At 37.6% G+C, this 24,470-nt stretch overlaps 3 protein-coding genes across 7 annotated transcripts; all 3 read left to right on the top strand.

Moving 5' to 3' along the window:
* Positions 1 to 208: 208 nt before the first annotated feature.
* Alg12 (Alg12 alpha-1,6-mannosyltransferase) lies at positions 209 to 5,431 on the top strand. 3 transcript variants are annotated; one of them, XM_076811338.1, is made up of 8 exons: positions 209 to 491; positions 922 to 1,054; positions 1,204 to 1,377; positions 1,463 to 1,616; positions 1,948 to 2,092; positions 2,206 to 2,432; positions 2,529 to 2,777; positions 2,897 to 5,431. In XM_076811338.1, the coding sequence occupies exons 1-8, from the start codon at positions 366 to 368 to the stop codon at positions 4,659 to 4,661; spliced, it is 2,973 nt and encodes a 990-aa protein (XP_076667453.1). In that variant the 5' UTR covers positions 209 to 365; the 3' UTR covers positions 4,662 to 5,431. The 3 variants fall into 3 exon arrangements, with proteins under 3 accessions (XP_076667453.1, XP_076667455.1, XP_076667454.1); XM_076811339.1 differs by having other exon boundaries at positions 352 to 491; positions 596 to 1,054; XM_076811340.1 differs by lacking the exon at positions 922 to 1,054 and having other exon boundaries at positions 349 to 491.
* Positions 5,432 to 6,478: 1,047 nt separating this feature from the next.
* Ada2b (Transcriptional adapter 2B) lies at positions 6,479 to 14,609 on the top strand. 3 transcript variants are annotated; one of them, XM_076811341.1, is made up of 10 exons: positions 6,482 to 6,752; positions 6,849 to 6,946; positions 7,511 to 7,570; positions 7,653 to 7,794; positions 8,059 to 8,276; positions 9,366 to 9,598; positions 9,678 to 9,909; positions 10,486 to 10,535; positions 10,695 to 11,061; positions 11,148 to 14,609. In XM_076811341.1, the coding sequence occupies exons 1-10, from the start codon at positions 6,746 to 6,748 to the stop codon at positions 11,250 to 11,252; spliced, it is 1,512 nt and encodes a 503-aa protein (XP_076667456.1). In that variant the 5' UTR covers positions 6,482 to 6,745; the 3' UTR covers positions 11,253 to 14,609. The 3 variants fall into 3 exon arrangements, with proteins under 3 accessions (XP_076667458.1, XP_076667456.1, XP_076667457.1); XM_076811343.1 differs by lacking the exon at positions 11,148 to 14,609 and having other exon boundaries at positions 6,479 to 6,752; positions 10,446 to 10,535; positions 10,695 to 10,971; XM_076811342.1 differs by lacking the exons at positions 6,482 to 6,752; positions 6,849 to 6,946 and adding an exon at positions 7,021 to 7,221.
* Positions 14,610 to 22,041: 7,432 nt separating this feature from the next.
* On the top strand, positions 22,042 to 24,412 carry Csp3 (chemosensory protein 3). Its single transcript, XM_076809793.1, has 3 exons — positions 22,042 to 22,200; positions 22,570 to 22,767; positions 23,927 to 24,412. Exons 2-3 carry the CDS (start codon positions 22,572 to 22,574, stop codon positions 24,121 to 24,123), a joined length of 393 nt encoding a protein of 130 aa, XP_076665908.1. The 5' UTR covers positions 22,042 to 22,200; positions 22,570 to 22,571; the 3' UTR covers positions 24,124 to 24,412.
* Positions 24,413 to 24,470: the final 58 nt, after the last annotated feature.

Raw genomic sequence — 24,470 nt, 5'->3', positions numbered from 1 at the left:
GACCTGGTATCCTCGTCTGTGGAGACAGAAACAAGTTAATAGGACACAAACTGCCGTAAAATATCTATCCTATACCTTGCCTGTGTCTAAACACTCGAGTTATCACGAGACATTCCGAATAACGTCAATGAATTGAGCGCCATTGAATTTTAGTGAATTAACTCGATTCGCTAGGGATTATTGAGCCCGTGGTGTTGGCAATAGGGATGCATGCGTAGTTCGGTCACGATCCAACGCAGCAGACGACGTGGTATTCCCGGCGCAGGGAAGAATATTTAAAAATTATCTCTGTTCACAAGCCTGTCATGATTAAAGCGCGAGACCTTATAATGTTTCTGAATCCGTTCCATGCGTAAAAGGAAAGTATGGATCACTTAATTATCTTGGTGGCTATGGTGCATCTATTGTACTGCCCATTCACGAAAGTGGAGGAAAGTTTCAATCTGCAGGCTATGCACGATATGTTATACCATGGTTTTAACCTGACTGAGGTAATTATTACAGCCCTTCTCGAAGGTGTATCATGTAAATAAACACGTTTAAGAATTAAGCCGATAGAGATAGATTACGGGGGAATATTTCTCTTCCTTGACAGGTTGCCGACACGCAATCGAACAGATATTACGCAAAAACTTAGATATTATATTTAGAAGCAGATGCATGTATTTATAAACTCACGATCAGCTGATACAGCTTCTGTGGGCTTAACAGTTCATTAGTGCGTTAATCTCGACTTTTCTCGAGACGCATGGCCCGGAATTTTACATAATATGCGCAGGAGAATCCCATTAAAATCTCCGTTAACGATTTAATGCTGTATTCGAGCTAAACATGCAACCTAACATCTTGCGATGCTCACGATTGTGAAAGGCATACAAGTTTTATACTAAGCGTTTGTAACATATTCTTGTTCTGTGATAGTACGATCACCATGAATTTCCTGGAGTCGTGCCACGATCGTTCGTGGGACCAATTATAATATCAGGCTTGGCAACGCCGCTAATAGCAACCATTAATTATTTGCAACTTAATAAATTCTTTGCTCAATACGTTGGTAAGTTAATTAATGAATGAGACGACTTTCTATCACTTTACATCTGCGCTTCGGTTGTTATTAATGTTAGACGCGAACAACAGAATAGCTTCTTAATCCTTAAGATCTCGCATAGTAATGAGAATGTAACTAGATTCATTGTTTTCCAGTAAGAGCGGTATTGGGTTTGTTGGTAATATGTATGTTGAAACTATACAGACACGCTTTGCAGAGCATCTTCGGCTTGCAATTTACAAAATGGTTCGTCGCAATTACCGTAACACAATATCATTTTATGTATTACTTAAGCCGTCCTTTGCCAAACATAATGGCTGTGCCACTAGGTAATTCAAATACGATACACGCATATTGTTCGGCTTTGAGCGTTCGCGAAGCAACTATTAGTCTTCTATTGTTAATATATTTTAGTGCTACTGGCATTATTCGGGTGGTTGAGACAAAATCACATCGTATTTATTTGGTCATCCGCGGCGGCAGTAATAATATTCAGAGCGGAGCTCGCTATGCTCCTGGGATTATTCGTTTTGTACGATATAGCCAACATGAAACTGACCATACCAAGGTATTTACATATTATATTGCGGACCATTGATTCCTAGTATGGCTGTGTAACATTGCGAACAGAAGTGATTAGAATCATCAAGGGACATTCCGCAAAACTGCACTGATTTGTAAGCTTCGTTTGCTTATAAAACTTATTAACTTAACGAAACCCTTCTCTCAAGAATAGCCAAATAAAACACAGATCCCCTATCCGATAACTGCGATTAAAACCTGTGCTAGTATTGAGACTAGAAAAAAAAATGATGAAAAAGGGGGAAAAGTTTCAAACCTTTGGAATTTACTTGAGTCGTTTATCGGAGCATTAATTTCATGAATGTAATAATTTCTAGACTACTTAAAATTGCTGTACCGGCTGGTATATTTTTTCTAACGCTAACGGTTACGATAGATTCCATATTTTGGAGGCGTTTAGTATGGCCCGAAGGTGAAGTATTTTACTTCAACACCATACTTAATAAGAGCAGTGAATGGGGTGTATCCTTTGTCAAGCACTGTAATTACGTGTAATGCCATGCGCATTGTTGCTTTAAAATTTCTTCGAAAGAAGGAATCTTAAATATTTCTGCCGATCTTAACATAAAAAACAGACATCGCCATTTCTTTGGTACTTTTATTCTGCGCTTCCGCGTGGAATGGCCTTCTCGTATTTTTTAATACCTTTGGGTATGTTTTGGGATGCTCGAGTTCGAACGTTAACAGTTCCTGGTATCGTGTTCGTCGCTTTATTCTCATTTCTGCCACATAAAGAATTGAGGTTTATCGTATATGTCTTTCCACTACTGAACGTTAGCGCAGCCGCTGTTTGTCACAGGATGTAAGTACTTTGGATGTCGATTGAGTTTGTTTATGTTACTTCTCATTTCTGGGTCCTCAAAACTTTTAATTGTACATATTGAATTTTTGCAAATAGATGGGAAAACAGAGCGAAAAGTCCATGGAATGGAGTTTTGGCACTAATCATTTCAGGCCATCTAGTCTTAAACACTCTGTTCTCTATGTTTCTTTTATGCGTCGCTGGCTCTAACTATCCCGGTGGTTTAGCTATCGCCAAGTTACACAGGCTCGAGAAAGACTGTGTCAATCCAGTGCACGTGCATATTGATGTGCTGACTGCGCAGACGGGAGTTTCAAGATTTATGCAAACAAATGATTCTTGGATGTAAGTCAATGATCAATTTTACTAAATAAAAAATCAATTAATGACCCAAAACTCTCGATACACTATGGGCAAGCTTTTCCAGTCGTAAATAATCTAATTTAATGTAAACTGTCTTCCAGTTATTCGAAACAAGAGAACTTAACCATCGATGATCCAGAGATGCTTCAGTTTACGCATCTGTTAATGGAAGCTAAGAGTAAATACTCCCCAAATATAAAACCTTATCTAAAAACTCATGACATCTTGGATTCCGTAGATGGTTTCTCTCACATAGCATTAAATTATAACATGTTACCACCTATAAGAATAAAAACTAGGCCTATCATATTTATTATGAAAAGGAAACCTAACATAAAATACGATCCAAAGAAAGCAGAAACCCAGACTTATGTAAAACAGCTAGCTCAGGCTGACGCAGACAAAAGTACAGAAAATAAGGATGTAATAAATGACACTGTGAAACGTATGGAGCCAATATTAGATGAAATTATGGAGTCGTTAGAGCAGTTTGAAAGGCCGTTAAATATTAGCAATAAATATGTTCTGGATCCAGAAGTGCAGGAAATAATAGAGTCTAATAATACGCAAAATAATTCCAACGAATATACCGAAGCAATAAATGTGGAACGAACATCGGCTAATTCGTCTGAAAGCAATTTTTCAGATTCGGAAACATTAGTGCAAGAGGAAAAGGTACCAAACATATCGAAAACAGAAAACAGTATTGAAACTGAAAATACTATTCAACTGCAGCATAATATCGAAAATATTTCCAGCACTGACGAAAAGAGATCGGATGAAAAAAATGAGGAAACTGAAAAAGTGGGAACAGTAAAAGAAAGATTAAAAGGCAGTAGCATTCTTCAAGAAGGTGGCAGCATAAAGGAAACTGTAAAAAAACTTATTCAAGAGAAATTAGAGGCAGATAAGCTTAAGAAAAATATGATGGACAACGGGAAATTATCAGACAATCCGGAGAAGATCGATACGAGGATGAAGAGAGCAGTTCCGCTAAAAATAGAAATGCCGCAGAAAATGAAAATTACACCGAAACAAGAGTATAAAGAAAAGCCAGCAACTGTTCGAGAAACAGTTAGGGAGCATAAAACGTTTAATGTAAGAGAGAGCATTAGAAGTATAATAAATCAGTTTAAGGAATTCGAAAAAGACTTTGTGCACGAAGATTTAGAAATAATTAAGAAAGAACCCAGCACTGAGTATAGCAAACAGGTGATAGAAACGAGTACAAAAATTTCAGAAGATACTGCAGATGTAGCAGACGCTACAACAAAGATTGAACCTTCAAGAACAATCAAAGATGCGAAAGAAAGTCTAAAAGATATAATAAGCCAATTCAAACAGATAAAATCTGAATTGACTTCCGAAGAAGATGACGAGTTTGAACGAATTGAAGCGACATACATGGAAAGACCCATTTCCGAGACACTAATGCAATTTAGCGAAGCTTTAAAAAATTTAATACAACGAAGAAAAAAAAGTAAAACGTTAGATACAAATAAATTAAATAATAATGAAGACGTATCTAAATCGCAAGCCCCGCCGAAAGTAATGGCGGAAGATTCTCAGTTCTCAGCGGAATCGTTAAAGACCTTAAAGGATCAAAACGATAAAGGGGAAAAGGCATTTAACGTGGAGAAATTAGGGAAAGTCACTCAAAATATTAATACAAAAGAAGGCTCAAATTCAGGTACAAATCAAGCTTCGCAGGAAAAATATTTTACAGCGTATACAAATAATAAAAACGTTCCTTCAAATGCTCTGAAATCTACCGAAAATGTGTCAAATAATATAGGAAAGAAGTATACTTCCGAAGAAGATGACATCGTGATTCAAAAGAATGTTAGAAATAACATAAGTGATTAAGTGTTGAAAATATTTGACTGTTTCTATGCTTTTTGATGGAGCAATTGTGTAATTTTAGTAACATGTAAATACGTTGTTCTGTGATAACGAAAACGTTGTATTTCTTAATCCATGCTCATGCATTACCAACGCGGAAAAAGCAAGATTTACTTTTCCGGTTTTATCGCTTAAAATGTCAAAGAATATAGACACAAAATGGGAAAGCATTTGTCTAATGTATAGTATCACAAACGTGCCACAACTATATGTATGCTATTACATGATATTAATTTGTACAACAATTATTTCACGCATTACAAAACCGTCTTAATAAGTTTTTATATATATTTAGATGTTGAAATATTTATCTATATATTGTTTGATATAAAAGTAATATTTATCAATGCATGTTTGAGCAACCCTATGCAATTTTATTATCCGCCCTTGATTGTTACAGATTTTGTAAGCTACTATTTAGTAATGAGATTTTATTATTTCCATTTTACCCCCATGCATTTAGATTCTGCTTTTCTATATTTTCTGTTTCTTCTCTTTTTAGTTGAGATAGAGTTTAGAATTATTTCTACAGTTACACTTTCAGCAGAAAGGAATACACTCTGTCACAAGAAGAAAGTGCATTCATTTCCATATTGGTATTTGCAGAGCATTTAAGTGCCTTAAAATCTCTTCCAAATTCTAAGAAAGAATGAAGCACATACTCGATAAATATGTACGTGTAATATAATATGTATTGATATTGTACTGTAAGTAAAAGATATTTAATATTGAAATCTATAAGTTAATCATTGCATTACTACTCGATCAATTAATAATCAAAAGCATCGAATACTGATTAACAGTTTTATTGGCGAATATTATACAATTGTTTATCATTCTTCGATTGATTTATAATCTCTTTCTGATTCTGATGTATCTTTTATATCATTGATATGACATACTAACAATTTAGTTTGTGCATTAAATGAATTCCGCTGAACGATTGAAATGTGTTATACACTGTTAATGTTATAGTTATCCAATACAGTATTTTATCACGAAGACCACGTTTTAAATATACAGGAACCCCATCTTGATGCTGTTTAAATAAATGAAAATTAATTTCGCATGAATTGTACACAATTAACTTTCATATATCACTCATTTTACACTCTACAGTAAATTCGTGTATACCTGCATCTTCGCCTGATTTAATTTAAATTTTTGAAATGCTTCCTCAGAAATCTGATTTGGACATCCCACGTTAATTGATCGTTGAAATGAGACAATATTTTTATAAAATAGCCTTGAACGTTGAGTCTATGAATGTCAATTTTACAAATTCGAATTATTTATTACTAATAGTCTATTAACATTTCAATTACTGATATTATTATACAAATAGTATTAATCGCAATGAAGTGACAAATATAAAATAAATTATTTAAAAGGTTTCTTTCATTTAGCTCTACATTACACAAAATAATCTTTTTATAAATGTTTAAACATCTAGCATTCGCCCTATAATCCTCCGTTTGAAATTTTCCCCGCCCCTCGAAACATCTACATCCGCAGGAATCATTATTTTAAAAGAACCGTTGCAAAAAGGACTAACTTACAAACAACATTTTGCGTCACCGGCGACCTCCAATAATTCGTAATTCTCCTTAGGGCTTCTCGGCGTATTTAAATAACAAATGTCACACGAGGAAAAGCGAAAACTGTCGCGTCGCGACTACTGTTTCTCAAACGCGCGCGCGCGCGCGGATGCAGCGTCCGCGGTGGGGGGTGGCTTTTGCCGGCGCGATGTTGGCGAGCCTGAAGCGCAGTTTACTTAGGTGGTGGAACAGGGAGCGCATGCGCACTCGTTTCGCGACGCAACAGTCGTAAACAACATTTTTTCCATTCAGATACCTCACGAGTTTACGCTTGCACGGTAAATAGAGCGTCCCGGCGGGCGCACCACGATTTTTCCGCGTTCTCGTGCGACTTCGCGGAAAAAATGGGGCCGAGCTTGCACGCTCAGTGTACGTGATACGTAAACTTATGGGTTTCTGGGATGCGGTGACGTCATCCGGATCGTTCTGGAAGAACCCTGCAGGACAATAATGGCGGGTACGTATATTTACTGTCGACTACTAACGGAATATCGATCTCGAGCGTGGCGAGCGTTCGCCGGAGACCTAATGTACCCGGGTTGCTCCGTTTCAGATTTGTATGCTAAATACAACTGCACCTATTGTCAAGAGGACATCACGGGTTTACGCGTAAGATGCGTAGAATGCCCGGATTTCGACCTCTGCTTGCAGGTGAGTCGAGCGAACGCCTGTTTCTCGGTCACGTGTTCGTGTCTCTGTCCCCCCCTCTCCATCCTCCTCTTCGACCTCCGTCACATCTTCGTCTATCCTTCCGCCCTCGCCGGATTTTGCGTGCGAGATTCCTTTTTCGTTTCCCACCTTCCCTCTTCTCTTTTTTTTTTACTCTTCCCCGGCGAGTTATTCTGTATTACCACCCTACTACTTATCCGTGACTTGAATGAAACTGCTGATCGCGGGGAAACACGTGTACGCGCCCGCTATCGTCCGTAAGTCACCGAACCGCTAATCGATTTAAATGAACAGCGAATGAATCGTTATTAAATTAGCGATTTTGAACGGAAGTCGTTTATATTGTATTAGATATTAAGAATCTTACGAATAAGTGTATGGAAAGATTAAATGTTCGTTCGTCGATCTTTTTAGCGGTGCGTTTTCGCCGCTACTTTACCTAAATGCATTTTCTACTGATAACTCTTCTGGAATCTATAGTCACGATCATATGCGCACTGTACGTTAATTTTTCATCAGGGGAATAATGTTCTTAAATGTTAACAGTGTTTTTCCGCCGGAGCTGAAATTGGTCCACACAAAAATGATCACTCTTATCAGTTTATGGTGAGTATTAAGCTTGCAGTATTATTTTATCCTAATGCTGGCTCTTGTTGATCAGAGAAATAATTAATCTTCGCGTGCACAGGATTCTGGTACCATTAGTATATTTAATGGTAGAGGAAATTGGACTGCTAGGGAACAACTTAGACTGTTGGATGCCATTGAACAATTTGGTTTTGGGAATTGGGAAGACATTAGTAAACATATTGAAACGCGTACACCAGAAGGTACAGCCTTTCTTTAAAATGTTTAAATCTTTTTGCTTGACATATATTGCTTTTTATATTAATAATTGTAGAACTGTGTCTGCGGTTTTTAGCGAATGTTTATGTAGAATCACAAAATGAAAATTACATTTAAGAGATACTTAGAATAATAGAAAATTAAGGATTTTCTTTGGTGAACATTTCGAAATAAAATATTAATCTGTCAGAATATCGTGCGATTAATCTATCGCGATATAGTACACGCGATTCGTTTTCTTCTTACAGAAGCAAAAGAAGAATACATTGCCAGATATCTCGATGGTAATATCGGCAAACACACGTGGCCACCGACAGAAAGCTACAGACCAAATCTTACGGATCAGACTAAGTCGGATCATGGACCTCTGTCACCTGATCTCACGTCTCGATTACCACCACTGGATATTACTCCAGAGGAAGCTGCGCAACTTGGTTACATGCCTCAACGCGATGATTTCGAAAGGGTATGTTCGCAAAAGTACTTTGCGCTTAGTGTTACTTTAACACTAGCGTAACCAACGATTGACGTATACCTACTTCTACCGGAGTGGTCAAAACGACTTGTTTTTTAAATTAACAACTGATTTAAGAAAAGACAGCACTTTATTGCGTTTTTATATATTTTCCTATTTTATCAGCAAAAATTGAATATAAATTGTATAATAATAATTATATAATAACAATAGTAATTTTGAAAATAATTAAGCATAAAATTCAAAGACATATTTTACAAGTTAGAATTATTTTTAGCAGAGCAAGTACTACGGACTCCTTTATTACATGTACCACAAATATTCTTCGTTTTATTATTAGTACAATATGCTATTTGACACCGTTTACGTTTCATCGAAATATGTGTCTGGTAGAAGAATGAAAAAATTGAGCAAACATAATACATGTATCTTACGGCAATTTTTGTACAATATGTATGAAAATATACTTAGTTTTCTAAAAATGTATCTGAACGAAAATAATACGAGAAACTTCTGAAATTAAAATTTCATCTGCGTTCTGTGAGGGGTCAAAATGACCCATCTCGGTATATGTGGGTAAACTGCATATAAATTTTAAAGAAAAAACAAACGAAGATCAAAACTATTTTACAGAATTAATTTTTTACATATTTTAGAAGAAGTCATACAAAATTTTAGAAAACAAAATGTACTGGAAATGAGTAATGATTATAAGAAATGCCAAACGAGTCATTTTGATCCTCTTTGGTAGATCTAGTGTTAATGTAACAGAGTCAAAAAGTTACTGGCATTCTCCGAGAACTTTTTGTTTGTAAGAGATTTCTCGATGAATTTTTTTGTGGCAACACTAGTTATTACTTCCTAAGTGTAACGCCACTGAAATTTATCAAAGCTACGATAAATGTTCAACTAAACTTGGTGATTATGTAAAAAACAGCACCTCTTGAATTGCACTGTCAAATAAATAAAAACACAGCCCCTGATTGCTCACTACTTTTTTTTTTGTAATGCTAGCGCAACTAACTTTTTCACTCTCCCTCGTAAAAAATGCGTAACGTAATATTAAAAATCTTTTCGCAGGATTACAATCACGAAGCGGAATCGCTCGTTTCTTCGTTATTCCTGAATCCAGCCGAGGACGATGACTTGGACATAGCCCTGAAACTTGCACAAGTTGATATGTACACCAACAATTTAAGGGAAAGAGCGCGGCGAAAACGGGTAGTACGGGATTATCAGCTTGTATCGGCGTTTTTTGCTTCGTCCAGAAAGCAAGATAAGACAATGAAGAGGAAGCAGACGAAGGAGGAAAAGTACGATTATATTTATAATTCAACCAGAGGGAATGTTATATTTCGTTGCAGTGTTCTAACGAACATGTCTCGTTTTCAGAGAATTTAGAGACAGAATGCGGGTATTCGCGCAGTTTTATACAGCGCAGGAGTACGAACAGTTCTTATCGAACCTCGAAAGGGAAAGGGAACTGCGGTTGCGTCTTTCAGAACTATATCGATACAGGGAGCATGGCATAACAAGGCACGAAGAATGCGCTCATTTCGAGCAAGTGATGGCACAAACTCAGGGACAAAATGACGCTGCGGATCATTGGAACGAAAAGAAATCTGTAAGTATTCATTTCCACTTGTCTCATAACTTTTTCCATGTTGCAATAACGATTGGAGTCTGTTTTTCGGAAGATACACCTTCATTTCGCTTCACGGGTTTATAAAATTGCAAATAATCATCTGTAAAAGCTAGTAGGCCATCTGGATTATCATTTAAACGTTTTTCAACTACGCTTATGTTTTGTGCAAAAAAAGGAGGACGAATAAGATATAAATGATACAAGTTCTAACGTTTCTAGCTTAACGAGCATCGTTGTTTTGCTTCTTATTATGTACATTGATCATTTTATTTTGCGATTAGAGATGCATTATTGAACGATTTATAAGGAACGCGTAACAGATTGGTGTATCTTATAGATGATAAATTTGATAGGAGATGTGAAACAGAATTTTATAACGGCGATAATTTAATATTGATAAGATCGAGCAAGAATTTGTTCCTCGTATATTAAAGACCAGAGCGTTAATTATACCGTACGCGCTAGCTTCTGCTTCCCCTTTAACTAATTCCATTGTTTATGGTGCGTGTTGCCAGGCATTTGTGAACAGATTGTATCAGTTTGCATTTCACTTAGGGCAGCAGTGGACCGTCCACACCAATACACCGCCACACCTCAAAAAAAAGGTACAGAACCATTTGAAACGTTGAATCTATTACCAACATTAACCCGCGAAGATCGCGTAAACAGTAATTAGAGAAAAACGAGGTTACATAAGCAGTAGCTGGGCCTCTAGTCCAGGTGACTTTGGGTGGAGGGTAAATGTGTTTAATTGTACCTTCCAGAGAAGAAGAAAAAAGCTACTCTTCCATCGACCGAAAGTACACTGTAAAAGACTTTCCCAGCAGCAGCTCCTCGGCCAGTCAAACCAATCCCAATCGGACGACGACTCCAGCCAATCCGTGGGCGGAGCCGGATAACAATTTGAATTCTTCCAGCCAGCATTCTACCAGCTCCAGTTCTGCTGTAGAGAAGAATCACGCTGCGACAACGTCCGGGAAATCTTGCTCGGCAACGGGAGGGGACTCGGAGGAGCAGGACGTAGAAATGGAGGCGGCTGCACATTTGTTAACGAAACAAGAGAAATCCTTGTGTCTCCAGCTTGATCTAAAGCCAACGCAGTATTTGACGCAGAAAACGTTGTTGTTGCAAGTAAGTCTCTTCCTGGACTTCCGCGTGATACACCCCTTTGCCCATGCGCATGCTAATTTGTACGCGCGTGAATTGTGTGGTTGCAGGAGTATCTAAATGGTAATAGGAGATCTGGCGTTGTACCTCAGTCGGAACCAGAGAGTAAGATATTGCATTATCTGGTAGCGAATGGCTGGATCGCGGCCAACTGATTAAATATGTAAAAAGAAAAAGATTAATGACCATTTCAACTCTAAGTCACCCATCTTGCAAACTAAGTCCTAGGGTATAATTGACATTCGAGTCTGATTTAATTAACGTATAGGGCAGGTAGAGAGAGAATGTGTGTGTATGTATAATTTAATGCGTAAAGATGTTCATTTCATTTGTTTCGACGCGCGTTACGAAAAGTAGCACGTTTCATTTTCTCTACACGCAGTTGTACGTAAGGAGAAAAAAATGAAACGTGCTACTCTTCATAACGCGCGTCGTTTCATGGTAGATTTTCCTGTGCAACTGTTAAATAGCGACGATTTGAATGACAGTGTCGGCGGAGCAAACTGTTACAGACGCAAAGACTATTTAATAAAATATATTTTCAAGATCATAATCACCCCGTTACGATCAACAAAATAAATAATACCATTTTAGAGCTTCAAGTTCGTAACAATTTGCCGGCCGCGCGTCGGCATTCTGAAACGCTTTTCAAAGATTCATGTTGGATCACACTTTTTAATCCCGTTTTTGGTTCGAACAAGCATCTCGACGCATTAGATTTCGTTTCCTAGGAATTATTTTATCACTGTTCAAGAAATTCTCTTACACTGCCTTTATAGAGCCATTGAACGTATTGCTCAATTAATTCTTCCACCGTAATGGTTTCTTGTACAGGTTTATTAGTTGCACATACTCCTTTCTATCTGTTTCGAATGTGATTTGTTACCATACTTGACAATAAGGAAAAAAGTAGTGGAAAGTCACACGTTAGTCAAGGTTACTGCGTCGTTGTTTAGTTAAACGCGGCAAAGATCGAACTAGGGGCATATCCTCCCGGGAATCGGTCGATCCGGCCTTTCATATATAACAGTTCCCAAAAGCTTCCGGCTGGATATGCGTTTAAAATATTTAATTAAATAAAAGAAAGAAGACACTTTAAACTATTTATATAGCTGAGATTCATGAAAGTATTGAATATTATTAGTTTAATGATAGATATAATGTCCTTGATAACGAACATGGAAAACGTAGATAACCCTCGATAGTCTCTCTGTTAAATATTTTTGAATTCAAACAATTCTGCCACACACACGACACACGTATCATACACGGAAGCCATTGCATTTTCTTCTGCAATCGTTGAGTTACTCTTTAAACGATTCAAGGGATTCCTTATTGATAAGGGATGGTACAAAGAGCAGGTCATAAGGACATTTGTTATCACCATGAAAAAAAAAATATAATATTAGGTAATTTATTTGTTGCCTCTGTAATATTTGTACATAGGACGAGAAAAAAATAGTACCTTCCTAGTGATACTACTTCTAAAGCACAAATTATAATGGTGGTAATCGAACGAAGTGTTGAGAAGCGTATAGTGTGATATAACGATGGTGTTCTAAGCCAAAACTCGTATTGCAGAAAAGAAAGACATAAGAACTTAAGACACTTTAACAAGTTTTAAGAAAGCAATTATTTTCCGTTGCTTTTGATATCACTAATAAACCATAGCTTCCATTAAATTGCGTAAGAAGAGAACGAAATATTCGTACCGAAAGCACTGCGACGTTGCTGTACTTCCGAGGGACACATTATCTCGCCCTGCATGCTTCGGTTTGATATAAAAATCACATTTGCCGCTTTTATTTAGTACAAATTGGTCGCGGATTTTTATACGTGTATCTCTCACATTCTGATATGCTTAAAAAAATTCTGAAAAAAAAATGAAAAAAACAACAATATTAATCGTTTGCTTTGTAGTATTTTTGTCTTTCTCTGAATCGTCACGCTTACAAAAAGTCTTGAACCGCGAGTTCAGGCTGGAGAAAAAAAAACACAAAGATCATTGTTTAGCTTATGTCATCGCATGGATGTAAAAAAGGTTAACAAAAAAAAGTATATATAGATATATATATATATCTGTGTAAATACATAAAAAGGAAAACTACTCGAGAGTGAGTAGCTATAAAAAAATCTTATGTATAAAAAAAAGGTATGAGAAAGAAAGAGTCTAAAAAACATCTTCCATCGGGAAACAATACTTATTATGGCGTATTTGCTTAAGTAGCTAAGTGACACGAAATAGGGAAATAGCTGCTCATATTTTTTACGGAGAGTAGAAGACTATTCCTCTTTGTTCGATGTAATTTATTTTCCGCGGACTTCTGTAAACAGCGAACCGTTTCTAAACAGGGGTAAACTATTGTTTACTGGCGAATGCTCGCGTTCGCTTTTTAAAGAGACGCATTGTTTACTATATTTTCGCTGCTTACTTTGAACGGCACAGAAGTCGATCGATGTGAGTTTAAGTTTCTCGTCGCACCAGTTTTAGTGGCATCAATTTTAATCATTACTTTTGTTTCTTGTCTAACGAATTTTTTCATCTTTTATGGTACTTCCTTCAGTCGCTAATCACGCTGGAAAGATACGAAGTTTTAAATTCTTTTGTTTCTTTTTTTTTTTACGTTTTACCTGCAACAACTTACACGGATCGACTAGCCCGTTGTTTGACTGTAATATTCGTAATAAGAAATGGTCCACAAAATAGGCTGTTTAACTAAACGGATAGTGGGTACTCCGTAATTCATGGTGAATGAAAGGCGATTCTTCATCAAAGAATGATCTGATCTCTTGCTCGACAACCTATTTAATTAAAATTCATTGATATCCACGTACTCGGAAGTTGCTCGTGCGCACTCGGCAAACTGCGAAGTCGGTTGTTTCGAAGAAATGGTCATTTCACCCTCTCGACTTATTGTTTAATGAAGAATCGCCACTTTTTGGTTGCACCACGAGTAACAAACACCCTACGTAGGCGAAGAGTTATCTTAAATAAAAAGAAAAAGTGATCAGTACGCCTTCCTCTAGCTATTTAAAAGAATAATTTATAAAATTGAGAAGAAACTGACGTAGACAAACAATTGCAGCGGCATTGTAATTGAACAAGAGCACCGTGTTTAATATCTACAATGTTTTAATTTAGCCACACTGTCATCCTAGCGATTACGAATTGAAATTTTCGAAAATTTTATGTTTTTTTTTTGTAAAGATCGGTAAGACACATTGGTGATAATTTTCTTTTTTCGTCACACTCAGAAACGATAAAGTAAGTGTTGATTTGTGAAAACAGTGGGAAGAATGGAAATGTGATCGCGAAACTCGAATCATTTCAGAAATTAATGTAACGTTAATTTGACGAATCCGTTATGACACAACGAGTTTCTTACTTCTCATTGTTCTAGAAATAATGGAGAAATTAATATTTCAATGCGATACGACTCTCAATCTTGTACTTGAATCAAACAGTCGTTAATGTATGAAATAAACTGTACAATAGGTATTTTCCCTTAAAACGATGCCATTATCTATTCCAATATTACTCGTATCCTCTTCGAACTATTTCTTCATCCAGTTCCATTTTTACACCTCTCAATTTTCAAATTACCAGTCCCCACAATCCCTACGAAACTATCTTTCTTAATCTATCGTGCTAAAAAATTGAACCTTCAGTACCCGTTTCTGCGATTATTTAAGGGGACGTTCCGGTTTAAAAATCGATTTTTTTATTTCATTTTTCGAATGTTCAAACTTTTGGGATTACGTGTTTAAAAGGATTTGTTGAAATTCGTAAAATTCCCGAAGTTATAGGCATTTGAGTAGCGGCAAATGCATGAGTAAAACCCGGCCACTCGGCGCCCACGTAAAACTTTAAACGCGTTTTTCTCGAAACAGAGTTCTCAAAACGGTGGGACCTGTATCTCCAAAAGTTATCATCCGATTCGACTGTAACTTTTTTTATTTTGAAGAATATATTTCTGGCTAGGGTGGATGCCAGAAAAAATACAAAAAAAATGAAAATTCATAATTTTCTAAGGCGTTGAAAGGACGAAAACTATAGGGAAAAAGTGATTTCAAACTTCAAGTGTCGTTGTTTTCTAAAAAATGTAATTTTTGTATTCTTTTCTGGTTTCCCCCTAGCCAGCAGTATATTCTTCAAAATGAGAAAAATTTTAGTCGAATCGGATAATAACTTTTGGAGATACAGGTCCCAGCGATTTGGATGAATTTTTTTACGCCTTGACTTTAACGACTCCCCAGTGCCGTCTGCAATGATTAATTATAAAACAAAAAATATATTTCTATAATATAAGACATCCTTAATACAATGCAAAAAGTCCCATTAAATTATATATAGTAGTTTTCCTTTAATTAATTCCTAAAGATCACCTATTTTCTTGGGGCTCTAGACCCGGAAGGTCCCCTTAATCCAGGGACCACCGGGGACTCCGCTTTGCTGCTGCGCTGAACGGCCCCCCTCCATACCTACCAGACTCTGACGATCGCAGCGGATTTCTCCTTCTTTCCTTCTCTTTTCGACGACGATCGTCAGAGTCTGGTAGGTATGGAGGAGGGCCGTTCAGCGTAGCAGCAAGGCGGAGGTGCCCCCGGTGGCCGACGAGCCACCAGTTAGTCAACCCTGATTTAATCGATTAAAAGATGTTGAACTTACTCATGAATTTCAATCATAATGCTTTCCGTTAAAAGAACAGAATTTCCTATTTACTATAGCACTTTGCCTGTTCCGTGAAATACTTACGTATTTTGCTTTGTAATTCCGGAACCTCCAAATCGTGAGAATCAGTTGTCCAGAAAATTCTGCAGCGCGATTCGAGGCAAATATCTTTTCGAGCAAACGAGTCAATATTGGTTGAAGTTTGGGGCAAAAAATGCACGAGATCTTTTATATTCCCCGGTGTTTCCTTGACGAGGTGACTTCCATGGTCCTACGTAAGCCTCAATGTGACTCAGCTTTTTATAGATTTCCTTCCTTTATTTTCTCTGTAACGCTCTGCAATATCACCAGGGACCTTTTTGTGCCGTTTTGAGATCAGCTCATCTTTCATAAGTTCCCCTGTTTTTGCTATTATAGAATTGTTTCTTAAAGTACTTTATATGCGCAATTACCTACGTGGAATTATGCCTAACCTCTAATTAAAATTACCGACCACACTTGTCAACATTCATGTTTAATGCATCGCGCAACAATTTATACCGTGCTCTCTTCGAACTATTTATCAGCCTCTGATTAACAGAATTAATCAATTTATTTATCTACATAAATTCCTACGAACAACAGCAATATTCTCATTTCCCTGTCCAATCAAATTTAACTTCTTTTTCTGTTCCGTAACATTCAATAGCTGTTTCTTATAGATTTTTATGCGCTGAATACGAATCCGCAAACCGTTTGTCGCCCTCACCCTCAGATTTCGAGAAATTCGATTTTGAAAAAAAATGTCAATTTTCAACTTTGAACATCTTTTGTGTTCAAACAGTAATAGTTATTCGGTTGCTTGTTCCGCCAAATTATTCTGTGAGCCCTCGGGAACACAACGATATAAGTTATTATCAGGGCCGGCGGAATAGTGCGCCGCATAAGGGCGCCAGCCGAAGGGGCGCTAAAAAACTATATCGCACACTTAATAATAAAGAAATCCAACTCCCACATGAACAAAATGTAAATGTAATTATTTTTTTATTGTACCTCGCAAAGACGAAACATATTAAATAGAAAACATGTGCAAAAATTTGGGGGCGCCGAAAATGTTCTTGCATAAGGGCGCCAACCATCCTCGCGCCGGCCCTGGTTATTATTGAATTATAAACATTTAGATATGTTTAAATAACGATCAAAGGGAAAAGGACACCCGAAATGCACCAATTTTTGTAGATATCTTTCTGACTACACAGGAAATCTGTAAATTCACGTGTTCGCAGAAATCATCCCTTTCATCGTGAAATTATTTTTACCATTAATTTCTCCATGCCGCATTGCAATATACTGTAACAATTCTTCGGCGTTCCCAATTCCTTCATAACTAACACTCGTGTATCATTACAATTAGAAAACGACTGGAGAAATTACTACAAATGTGAGAATGTAACCCCGCGCAGCTGAAATTATCGTCAATTTTATTTCATTGTTGAGTTATTAATTTTACTGCTCCCACAGTGGCGTGGAATAAAGAAAGTCTGCCTTAATATAAATGTGTGTTGTAGCTTTATTTTATACAATCCACTGTACTGAAGTGAAATAACGAAAAATTATAGTTTTCATGCGTACACTCTGTTCTCGACACCCTTCTATCACACCGATCTCTTACAAGGGAGGATCCCGAACCGAAAATTCAAAAAATTCTGAAACTTTTTGAATTTGTATAGGATTTCCTCCTGATTACAACGCAAATTTTGTTTGCTGCCCAAACTTTCTCTAAGGGGGTGAAATTAACCCCTGAAAATTCGGCTATTTCCCGATTTTGCATTATAACTCGCGAACTGTAAGAGATAGAAAAAAAGTTTCAAGACAAAAGTTACTTGTTTTAATTAGATCTATCATTTGGTAAAGAAAAATATTTTACAGTTCTCGAGTTGTAACAGAAAATCGGAAAATAACCGGATTTTCAGTTGTCAATTATACCTCCTTAGAGTGATTTTGGGCAGTAAACAAAAATCGCGTTACAATCAGGAGGAAATTCCCTACATATTCACAAAGTTTCAGAATTTTTTGAATTTCCGGGTTAGACGGTCTCTAAACGGGAAAAAAAACCCCTTCCTTACCACAAAAACCGTCAAGCGACTCGCGCGCACCCTCGCTACTCTCATTCGCGCCATATTTGAACTTAGATTGCACGTTCTAACATTCATCCTCTACGGTCGACATCGTCGCCCACCGCGAGCGGCAATTTTTTCCGAATACAGATCTCTGTTGCCGGCGATGATCAATTTCCTAGGCGTGTCGCCGGGCAGCATAATCAGGGCGATTCACCATTGAAATGACATGCGTAACTCGCGAGAGCAACAAAGAATCACGATCGAATAAGTGCAAATACGCCACACGTCAGGGCTCGTCGAAGATCGTTTCTTGGATCTTCAGGCCTCCGCGATAATTAATCGTCCTTTCTACGTTCGTACGGTGTCCTTCGCGGCGTCGACATTCGAGTAACGTCTACTTTTTTTCTCCGTCGTTTTTAATCTTATTCGCGTTACGATTCCACAAGTGCGACGCCACGATTGCGACATCCGCGGATTCAAATCGCCGCTGGACAAAGATCTAGACGGGATCCATAGTCAAAATCTGTGGCAGTGATTCCCAACAGGTGGGGGTGGCGAAGTGTTTTCTGTGAGGTCGCCACGGCTTTTGGTTTTTTTTAAAAATATTATTAAGTTAGAATTATATTCTGATATACTTATTTTTAATGTTTTCTTTTATCTTATTAGATTTACCTTAATTTATATTGGGGGAGGGAAGGGTCGCAGGTTATTTGAATATTATGAAAGTGGATCGTGACTCGAAAAAGGTTGGAAAACACTGATTTAAGGCTGGAACAGACACGTCGAGTAATTTAACCGACTAGCGAATAATTTAGTAGTTTACCATTGTTTTACTAAACTACTTGACTACATTTTAGTGTTCGCACACGAAAAATTACTAAATTACTCGCTACTCGAGTAAATTCGTCGACGTGTCTGAATCAGCCCTTATAGAGTATAAAGGTGATGTTTGTCACAGATGCGCGATGAAGTGAAAATTTGTTGGGAAGTAAATGTCAAAAGAATTAGAGGACCGGCGTGAATTGTGCGGAATATTCCACGCTTGAGATTTTACTGTGCGTGGAATTCAACATTCGGGAACTCGAAAGACATTCTACCATTTTTTATTTTTTGTTTTGCGCACTACTGTTCTTTAGGCGGTTTGAATTTGGCTTTTTAGTTTGTACTCCCCCCACCCCTCCAACTCCATGCTCGGGAAAAATTTGCTCCGCCGATCACGAAAAGAAAAGATCGTTGACCTTAAAATTCAATTAATGCAGGCTGCGTCAATTTTATGGGCGAATTTAAAATTTTTGAAAATTTTAAAACGACTAGTGATAAAGTAACGCTGTTTTTAATCTTGAATCCAAAACTATCTTCAGAAATTGATTTTAGCGAGGTTTAGCTACTTCGAATCACAGTTGAAAAAAATGAAAATTAAGTATGATTTAACTGCATATATTAATATATTAATATACTGCTTAAAGTACCGCTTGCTTACATAAAAGCATGAAGATGAAAATAAAAATATGTGGGAATTAATGTTTATTACATTCACGTGAAGACGTATGGAAATGTGTATTTATTACAAAATGGAAATATATGTAACTTTAGCAACAGATCTAGCCATATGTCATCTATGTAGTAAATTTAATGCTATTTGACAAAGTACACCAAACAAGCGATATCTTGTTTGTTTCGTTTGCAGTTCATAAGCTCACTAATTAAATTTTTTAAAAATAATTTTAGTAATTTCCGTATTTTTCTATAACTTCAAATGAAATTCCAACTAGGTAAATAATGTATTACACAAAATTTAAAGGTAGTGGTTAATTTTAAACCTGGAATTGCACCGTTTCTCCACTAGTCGTTTTAAAATTGAAAAATTGAAAAAATTGACACACCCTATTAATGCAGGCTCCGTATGATTAGTTATCGTTTACAAATGAAACGACCTTTGAAATTACGCTTGCCAATGTAGTCGTCAATAACAGTTTCGTGCACGTTTATTAATTCCAGAATTCTTGCCTCGGTTAGCAATGGTGATGAATTTCGTGGACCACTCGACCGATTCCAAGAAACTGCAATAAATATCCTGTTCCTGGTTGGAAAGCAGATCGAGACGGGTTGGTCCGCGAGATCCAAATTGTGTTGCAATCGCGAACGAGGTAATTTGTTCAGACTTTTTCTGTGATTAGTTGTAATGCTTTCATTAAACGACTGGACAAGGATGTCCATAAAGAATGCTGACATATCAAAACACAGCGATTTAATTCAGGCATCTCTAAAGGAAACCTAATTGACTTTATTATTTTTTAACAAACCACAGTCTTTTATGAAGTAGCTTGAAAGGATGAAACCGACCAAAGTTTGTTGTCTCAGCGACATATATTTCATTTTATATCCTCCGCAGAAAATTAAGCGGGCAAATGCGATGACTTTTAGCAAGTGTGTAAATTATGTTTTTCGAGGAGAACAAACAGTTCAGTTAGGCAAGATTATGCGGGGGCTGTTAATTTATGTATTGGAATAGTTCATTAATATGGAGTTTCAGCGGTATAAATATTTTCGGAGCTGAGATTATTGGCAGCGTGTTGGCATAAGTCATTCGATTTGTTTTTGTACCTGGTCGTTGAAGGTACCTTTTTTAAACGACGCCCATTTGTCTTCCGACGAAATTCTCGCCGTGTTTGCGATCACAGGCACGGGTGCCGATTTTAGTCACTCCACATTGTGTCATTTTCAGTAAAATCACACGCGGCATACATGCGAGAAATAATGTTAAATGATAGTAGGTAATACGTGTATCTTACAGGTTCTTTAGTACGGTTGTACAAAAAACGTTTTACACGTGGCCACTAATGGAAGTGAAAGAAACAGGCTGTGATTCACTGGTTCATGAAAATTTATATTAAAACGTTGCGGAGAGCGTTTTATGAAGTTGGCGACGTAGCCGTGACATCGGCTCCGCTATTAAACTGTCGGAAAAAGATATGAATAACAAATACCGTCGCATCCAAGGAGCAAAGTTTAAATATTTCTTGCCCCCTTGAACGATTTACTCAATTGTAATGCCTAGGAAGATAATAATAAAGTGCAGGAATTCAATTGAGCCTGTCATCTTTCGAATGAACGTTCCGAGAATGATAATAGCATTACGTGTTACTAAGAAACATAATAGGATAGTCGTGGAAACATTACCTAATATGTTCTCAAGCAATAACGTCAAATAGAAATAATTTAATAATCCAAATAACAAATCATAAGGTGGAAGAAGAAGAATTTGAATAACAGAGCAGTGAAGTATAAAATTATTGTACGAAAACAAGCTTCTGTTACAAATTACATAAATCTCAAGATTATTATAAAAAGCGCGCAACGCGGATCATGCAATGCTTTTGGTTGAGACATATTTATTAAGCCATGAGTCATTACAATCATTAGTGTCAGATATATTCCAGCCTTCGTCAGCTCGCAGATCCACCGAATGAAATATTTATTTTAATGAATTACATAATACTTGAAATACCCATGAAATTAATAAAGGAGACGCGAATTTAATTAGACGCCCGAATGCGCATTAAAACTCTGTCCATTAAGAGAAGAAAAGTATCATACAATGAGGTAATAAATTTCCTTCGACGATATCGCAATCGTCGCTCTACGACAATAAAAACCGTAATAAATTTATGCTTCCATGTCATAAACAATACAAACGACGCATCATCATCCCCTATTTTCATTGAATTTATAGGTACTGTCTGTTACACATCATTCTGCTTGACGATATTTATTTATCTCAATTATGTATATTCTCACAAATTTACGGACTTATTTCCTTAAGTAATGCAGGTGGTAATAAAACGCATGCGTTATGTATGCGCAAGAATAATATTCTAATGGGGTCGGCGCGTTTACGACGAAGCTTGATTTACCCTCATTATGAACAATTAATAATCCTCTGGTTTCATGAATTCTCTCAAAGGAAACAGATCCTGGAAAGACGTCGCGTACGAACCAAAACAGGGTGATCTGTACCAGCATCGGGAAACCACAGTCGTCTCAAGGAAATTATGCTGGAGCATTCGTTCGCGGCGGCGAGGAGAAAAAAACTGATTAAAACGAACGTCATCGTCGGATCAACAAACAAGTCGAATATTTTTCCGCAAGTTCCGGCAAAACAAAGATGAGGAGGTAACTTTCCAGGTGGGGTCGAACCGTATGAATCGTTGTTCCCACCTTCGACCGGCTTGATCATCCGCGGCTGATCCTACCACCGGCGATTGAGTATATATAAGCATCGCCGGCCAGGACATCTGTAGAATTGCATCTAATCGCAGCTAACACGTTCAGGTGAGTGAGTGCTGCACGTTGCAGAGCGACACGGAGCGCCTCTCCTCCAGTCGTTCGCCCGCCGTTCAGATGAATCACTTTCGCGAAGGATAATTACGAGTCGACAATCAGCCGGGTTCCAAATGAATTCCTCGGTCGAGCTAGGATTCCCGATTGCCTTGAACGCAACTAGACCAGCCGCGATTGAAACGAACGTTGTAATCGTGAATCAGCGCCCGAGCTAGTTGGTCGTCGGTGGCCAGGTCGTAAAAGTCAATTCAGTGTTGGGAATTTAATTAAAGGACAACGCACCCCCAAGTTTCTGAGCTTTCTTCGCGGATGGTTAATAGCTGTACGGGGTTTAACTGGAATTTCGTTTGTTTGGTGTAGAAATGAAACTCGCAGTGGTTTGCTTGCTCGCGTTCGCGACGGTGGTCTATGTGGCCGCTCGCCCGGAGGAAAAATACACGAATAAGTTCGACACTATCGACATTGACCAGATCCTGCACAGCGACAGACTGCTGAACAATTACTATAAGTGCTTGATGGGAGAGGGAAGATGCACCGCGGACGGCAATGAACTTAAGAGTAAGTACAACACTGTCAGGCGTTTTCTTTATCGCTGCTGGTGCACCGAGAAGTTGTGGGATTTTTGTATTGGAGAAGTCCTTTGGTTCGCGTTAGAATCTTGCAAGAAGACTCTGCAACGCATATGCGAAGAGTCGAGATTCATAGTGGTCTAAGTCTACATAGATATAGGTATATTGCAGTTGTGGGAACACAAATAAAGGCTCAAAATGCTATCATAATAAATATGTACCTATGTACTTACAAATTTTCAATTTTCAGTTTACAATTTTCAATTTTCAATTTTCAATTTTCAATTTTCAATTTTCAATTTTCAATTTTCAATTTTCAATTTTCAATTTTTAATTTTTAATTTTTAATTTTTAATTTTTAATTTTTAATTTTTAATTTTCAATTTTTAATTTTAAATTTTTAATTTTCAATCACAATCGCAATTATTTAATAAATTAATCAGTGAAATTAAATTTAATTATAGCCCACTCAGATCCATCTTGCATAAAATGGAGAAATATAGAAAAAAATGTTAAATATTTTTGCAAAAAATTTATTTAATACTGCATAATATTTGAAAGAAATGTAGGATATTGAAAAAATATAGTCACAGATCGTGTTGTGTATGTTTGGCTTACAATTATATCCCAACGAGTCAGTCGGTCAACATCGATTCACAAAATTGACCATAGCTCTGTCAATTTTAAAGGCACGTCAATGAAATTTAGCGGGCCTGCATAGAAAATAACGAGGAATCTAATTATGCGTTTTATGCAAGAAGGGCTCGATTGTCCTGAGGTCGTTCTTGCATTCAACAGTACAATTCAGCCTACTTACTCAGTTGCATTTGTTGTTAGCATTTTGATGGCCAACTAATTACCAACTTGGGGCTACTGTGGGCCAATCCCAAACGCTACTAGGGCAGAAACTTCTTGCAAGAAGATACCCCATGCTCCCCACTCATTTTTCAACATAAAGTCAACCCTTCTCGAATCTACCCCCAGCCACTGCCCACTCCTCTAATCGCCTCATATTCTCGACGCAGACCAAATTCATTGCTGGCTACCAGTTACGGATTAAACCTCTTCGACGTCATCTAAAATTCAGCCAACCCTCCATACATCCTCCACTCATACGTATTCCTGACCATTTTCTTCTGACTGCCTAGAAATCCTGCCAGACGCCTTGGCCACCGACTGCTCTAAGTGCTCCGACTTGCACAAAGATATGTCGAAGAAGGTGATACAGTTCCTCACGGCCAACAAACCCGAGATGTGGAAGAAGCTGCTGGACAAGTACGACCCCGACAAGAAGTACAGGACGAAATTCGGAGACGAGGCGCAGAAATACGGCATCACTGTTTGAACACCTACCGAAAACCGCGTTCTTCGCACCCGACGCGATCTCGAGGGCAATCGAACCGTTCGAAAGAATCGTTTTCGCGCCGGTTACGAGCGCGCAGTGGACAGAGGCAGAGGGCATTCTAGTGACGATTAATGACTACTTGTAATATTTACGGCAACACAAACAAAAAAAAAAAAGAAACGAGCTAGAAACAACTATTAGCGGCTAGCAGGTCGTGTAATTTTCTTCGGTATACACGCTTCACTTGAGGACGTCTGTCCGATGCAATAAAGTGTCGATTAATTTCCAATGGGCCTCGTGATATTCCGTACTCGTGCTCTCCTTTTATTTTCAGTCCCACGACGCCG

Source organism: Andrena cerasifolii, chromosome 4 (genome assembly GCF_050908995.1).
Source record: "Andrena cerasifolii isolate SP2316 chromosome 4, iyAndCera1_principal, whole genome shotgun sequence".
Taxonomy (NCBI): domain Eukaryota; kingdom Metazoa; phylum Arthropoda; class Insecta; order Hymenoptera; family Andrenidae; genus Andrena; species Andrena cerasifolii.
The sequence above is the reverse complement of the archived record's forward strand: the minus strand, read 5'-3'. Positions and strand labels throughout refer to the sequence as shown.

Coding starts and splice junctions, on each gene's coding strand:
- Alg12 (XM_076811338.1), top strand. CDS start 366: ATGGATCACTTAATTATCTTGGTGGCTATGGTGCATCTATTGTACTGC. Junction 492..921: donor ATGGTTTTAACCTGACTGAG/GTAATTATTACA, acceptor GTTCTGTGATAG/TACGATCACCATGAATTTCC. Junction 1,617..1,947: donor ATGAAACTGACCATACCAAG/GTATTTACATAT, acceptor AATAATTTCTAG/ACTACTTAAAATTGCTGTAC.
- Ada2b (XM_076811341.1), top strand. Junction 7,571..7,652: donor ATCACTCTTATCAGTTTATG/GTGAGTATTAAG, acceptor TCGCGTGCACAG/GATTCTGGTACCATTAGTAT. Junction 9,599..9,677: donor AAGCAGACGAAGGAGGAAAA/GTACGATTATAT, acceptor TCTCGTTTTCAG/AGAATTTAGAGACAGAATGC.
- Csp3 (XM_076809793.1), top strand. CDS start 22,572: ATGAAACTCGCAGTGGTTTGCTTGCTCGCGTTCGCGACGGTGGTCTAT. Junction 22,768..23,926: donor GGACGGCAATGAACTTAAGA/GTAAGTACAACA, acceptor CTGACTGCCTAG/AAATCCTGCCAGACGCCTTG.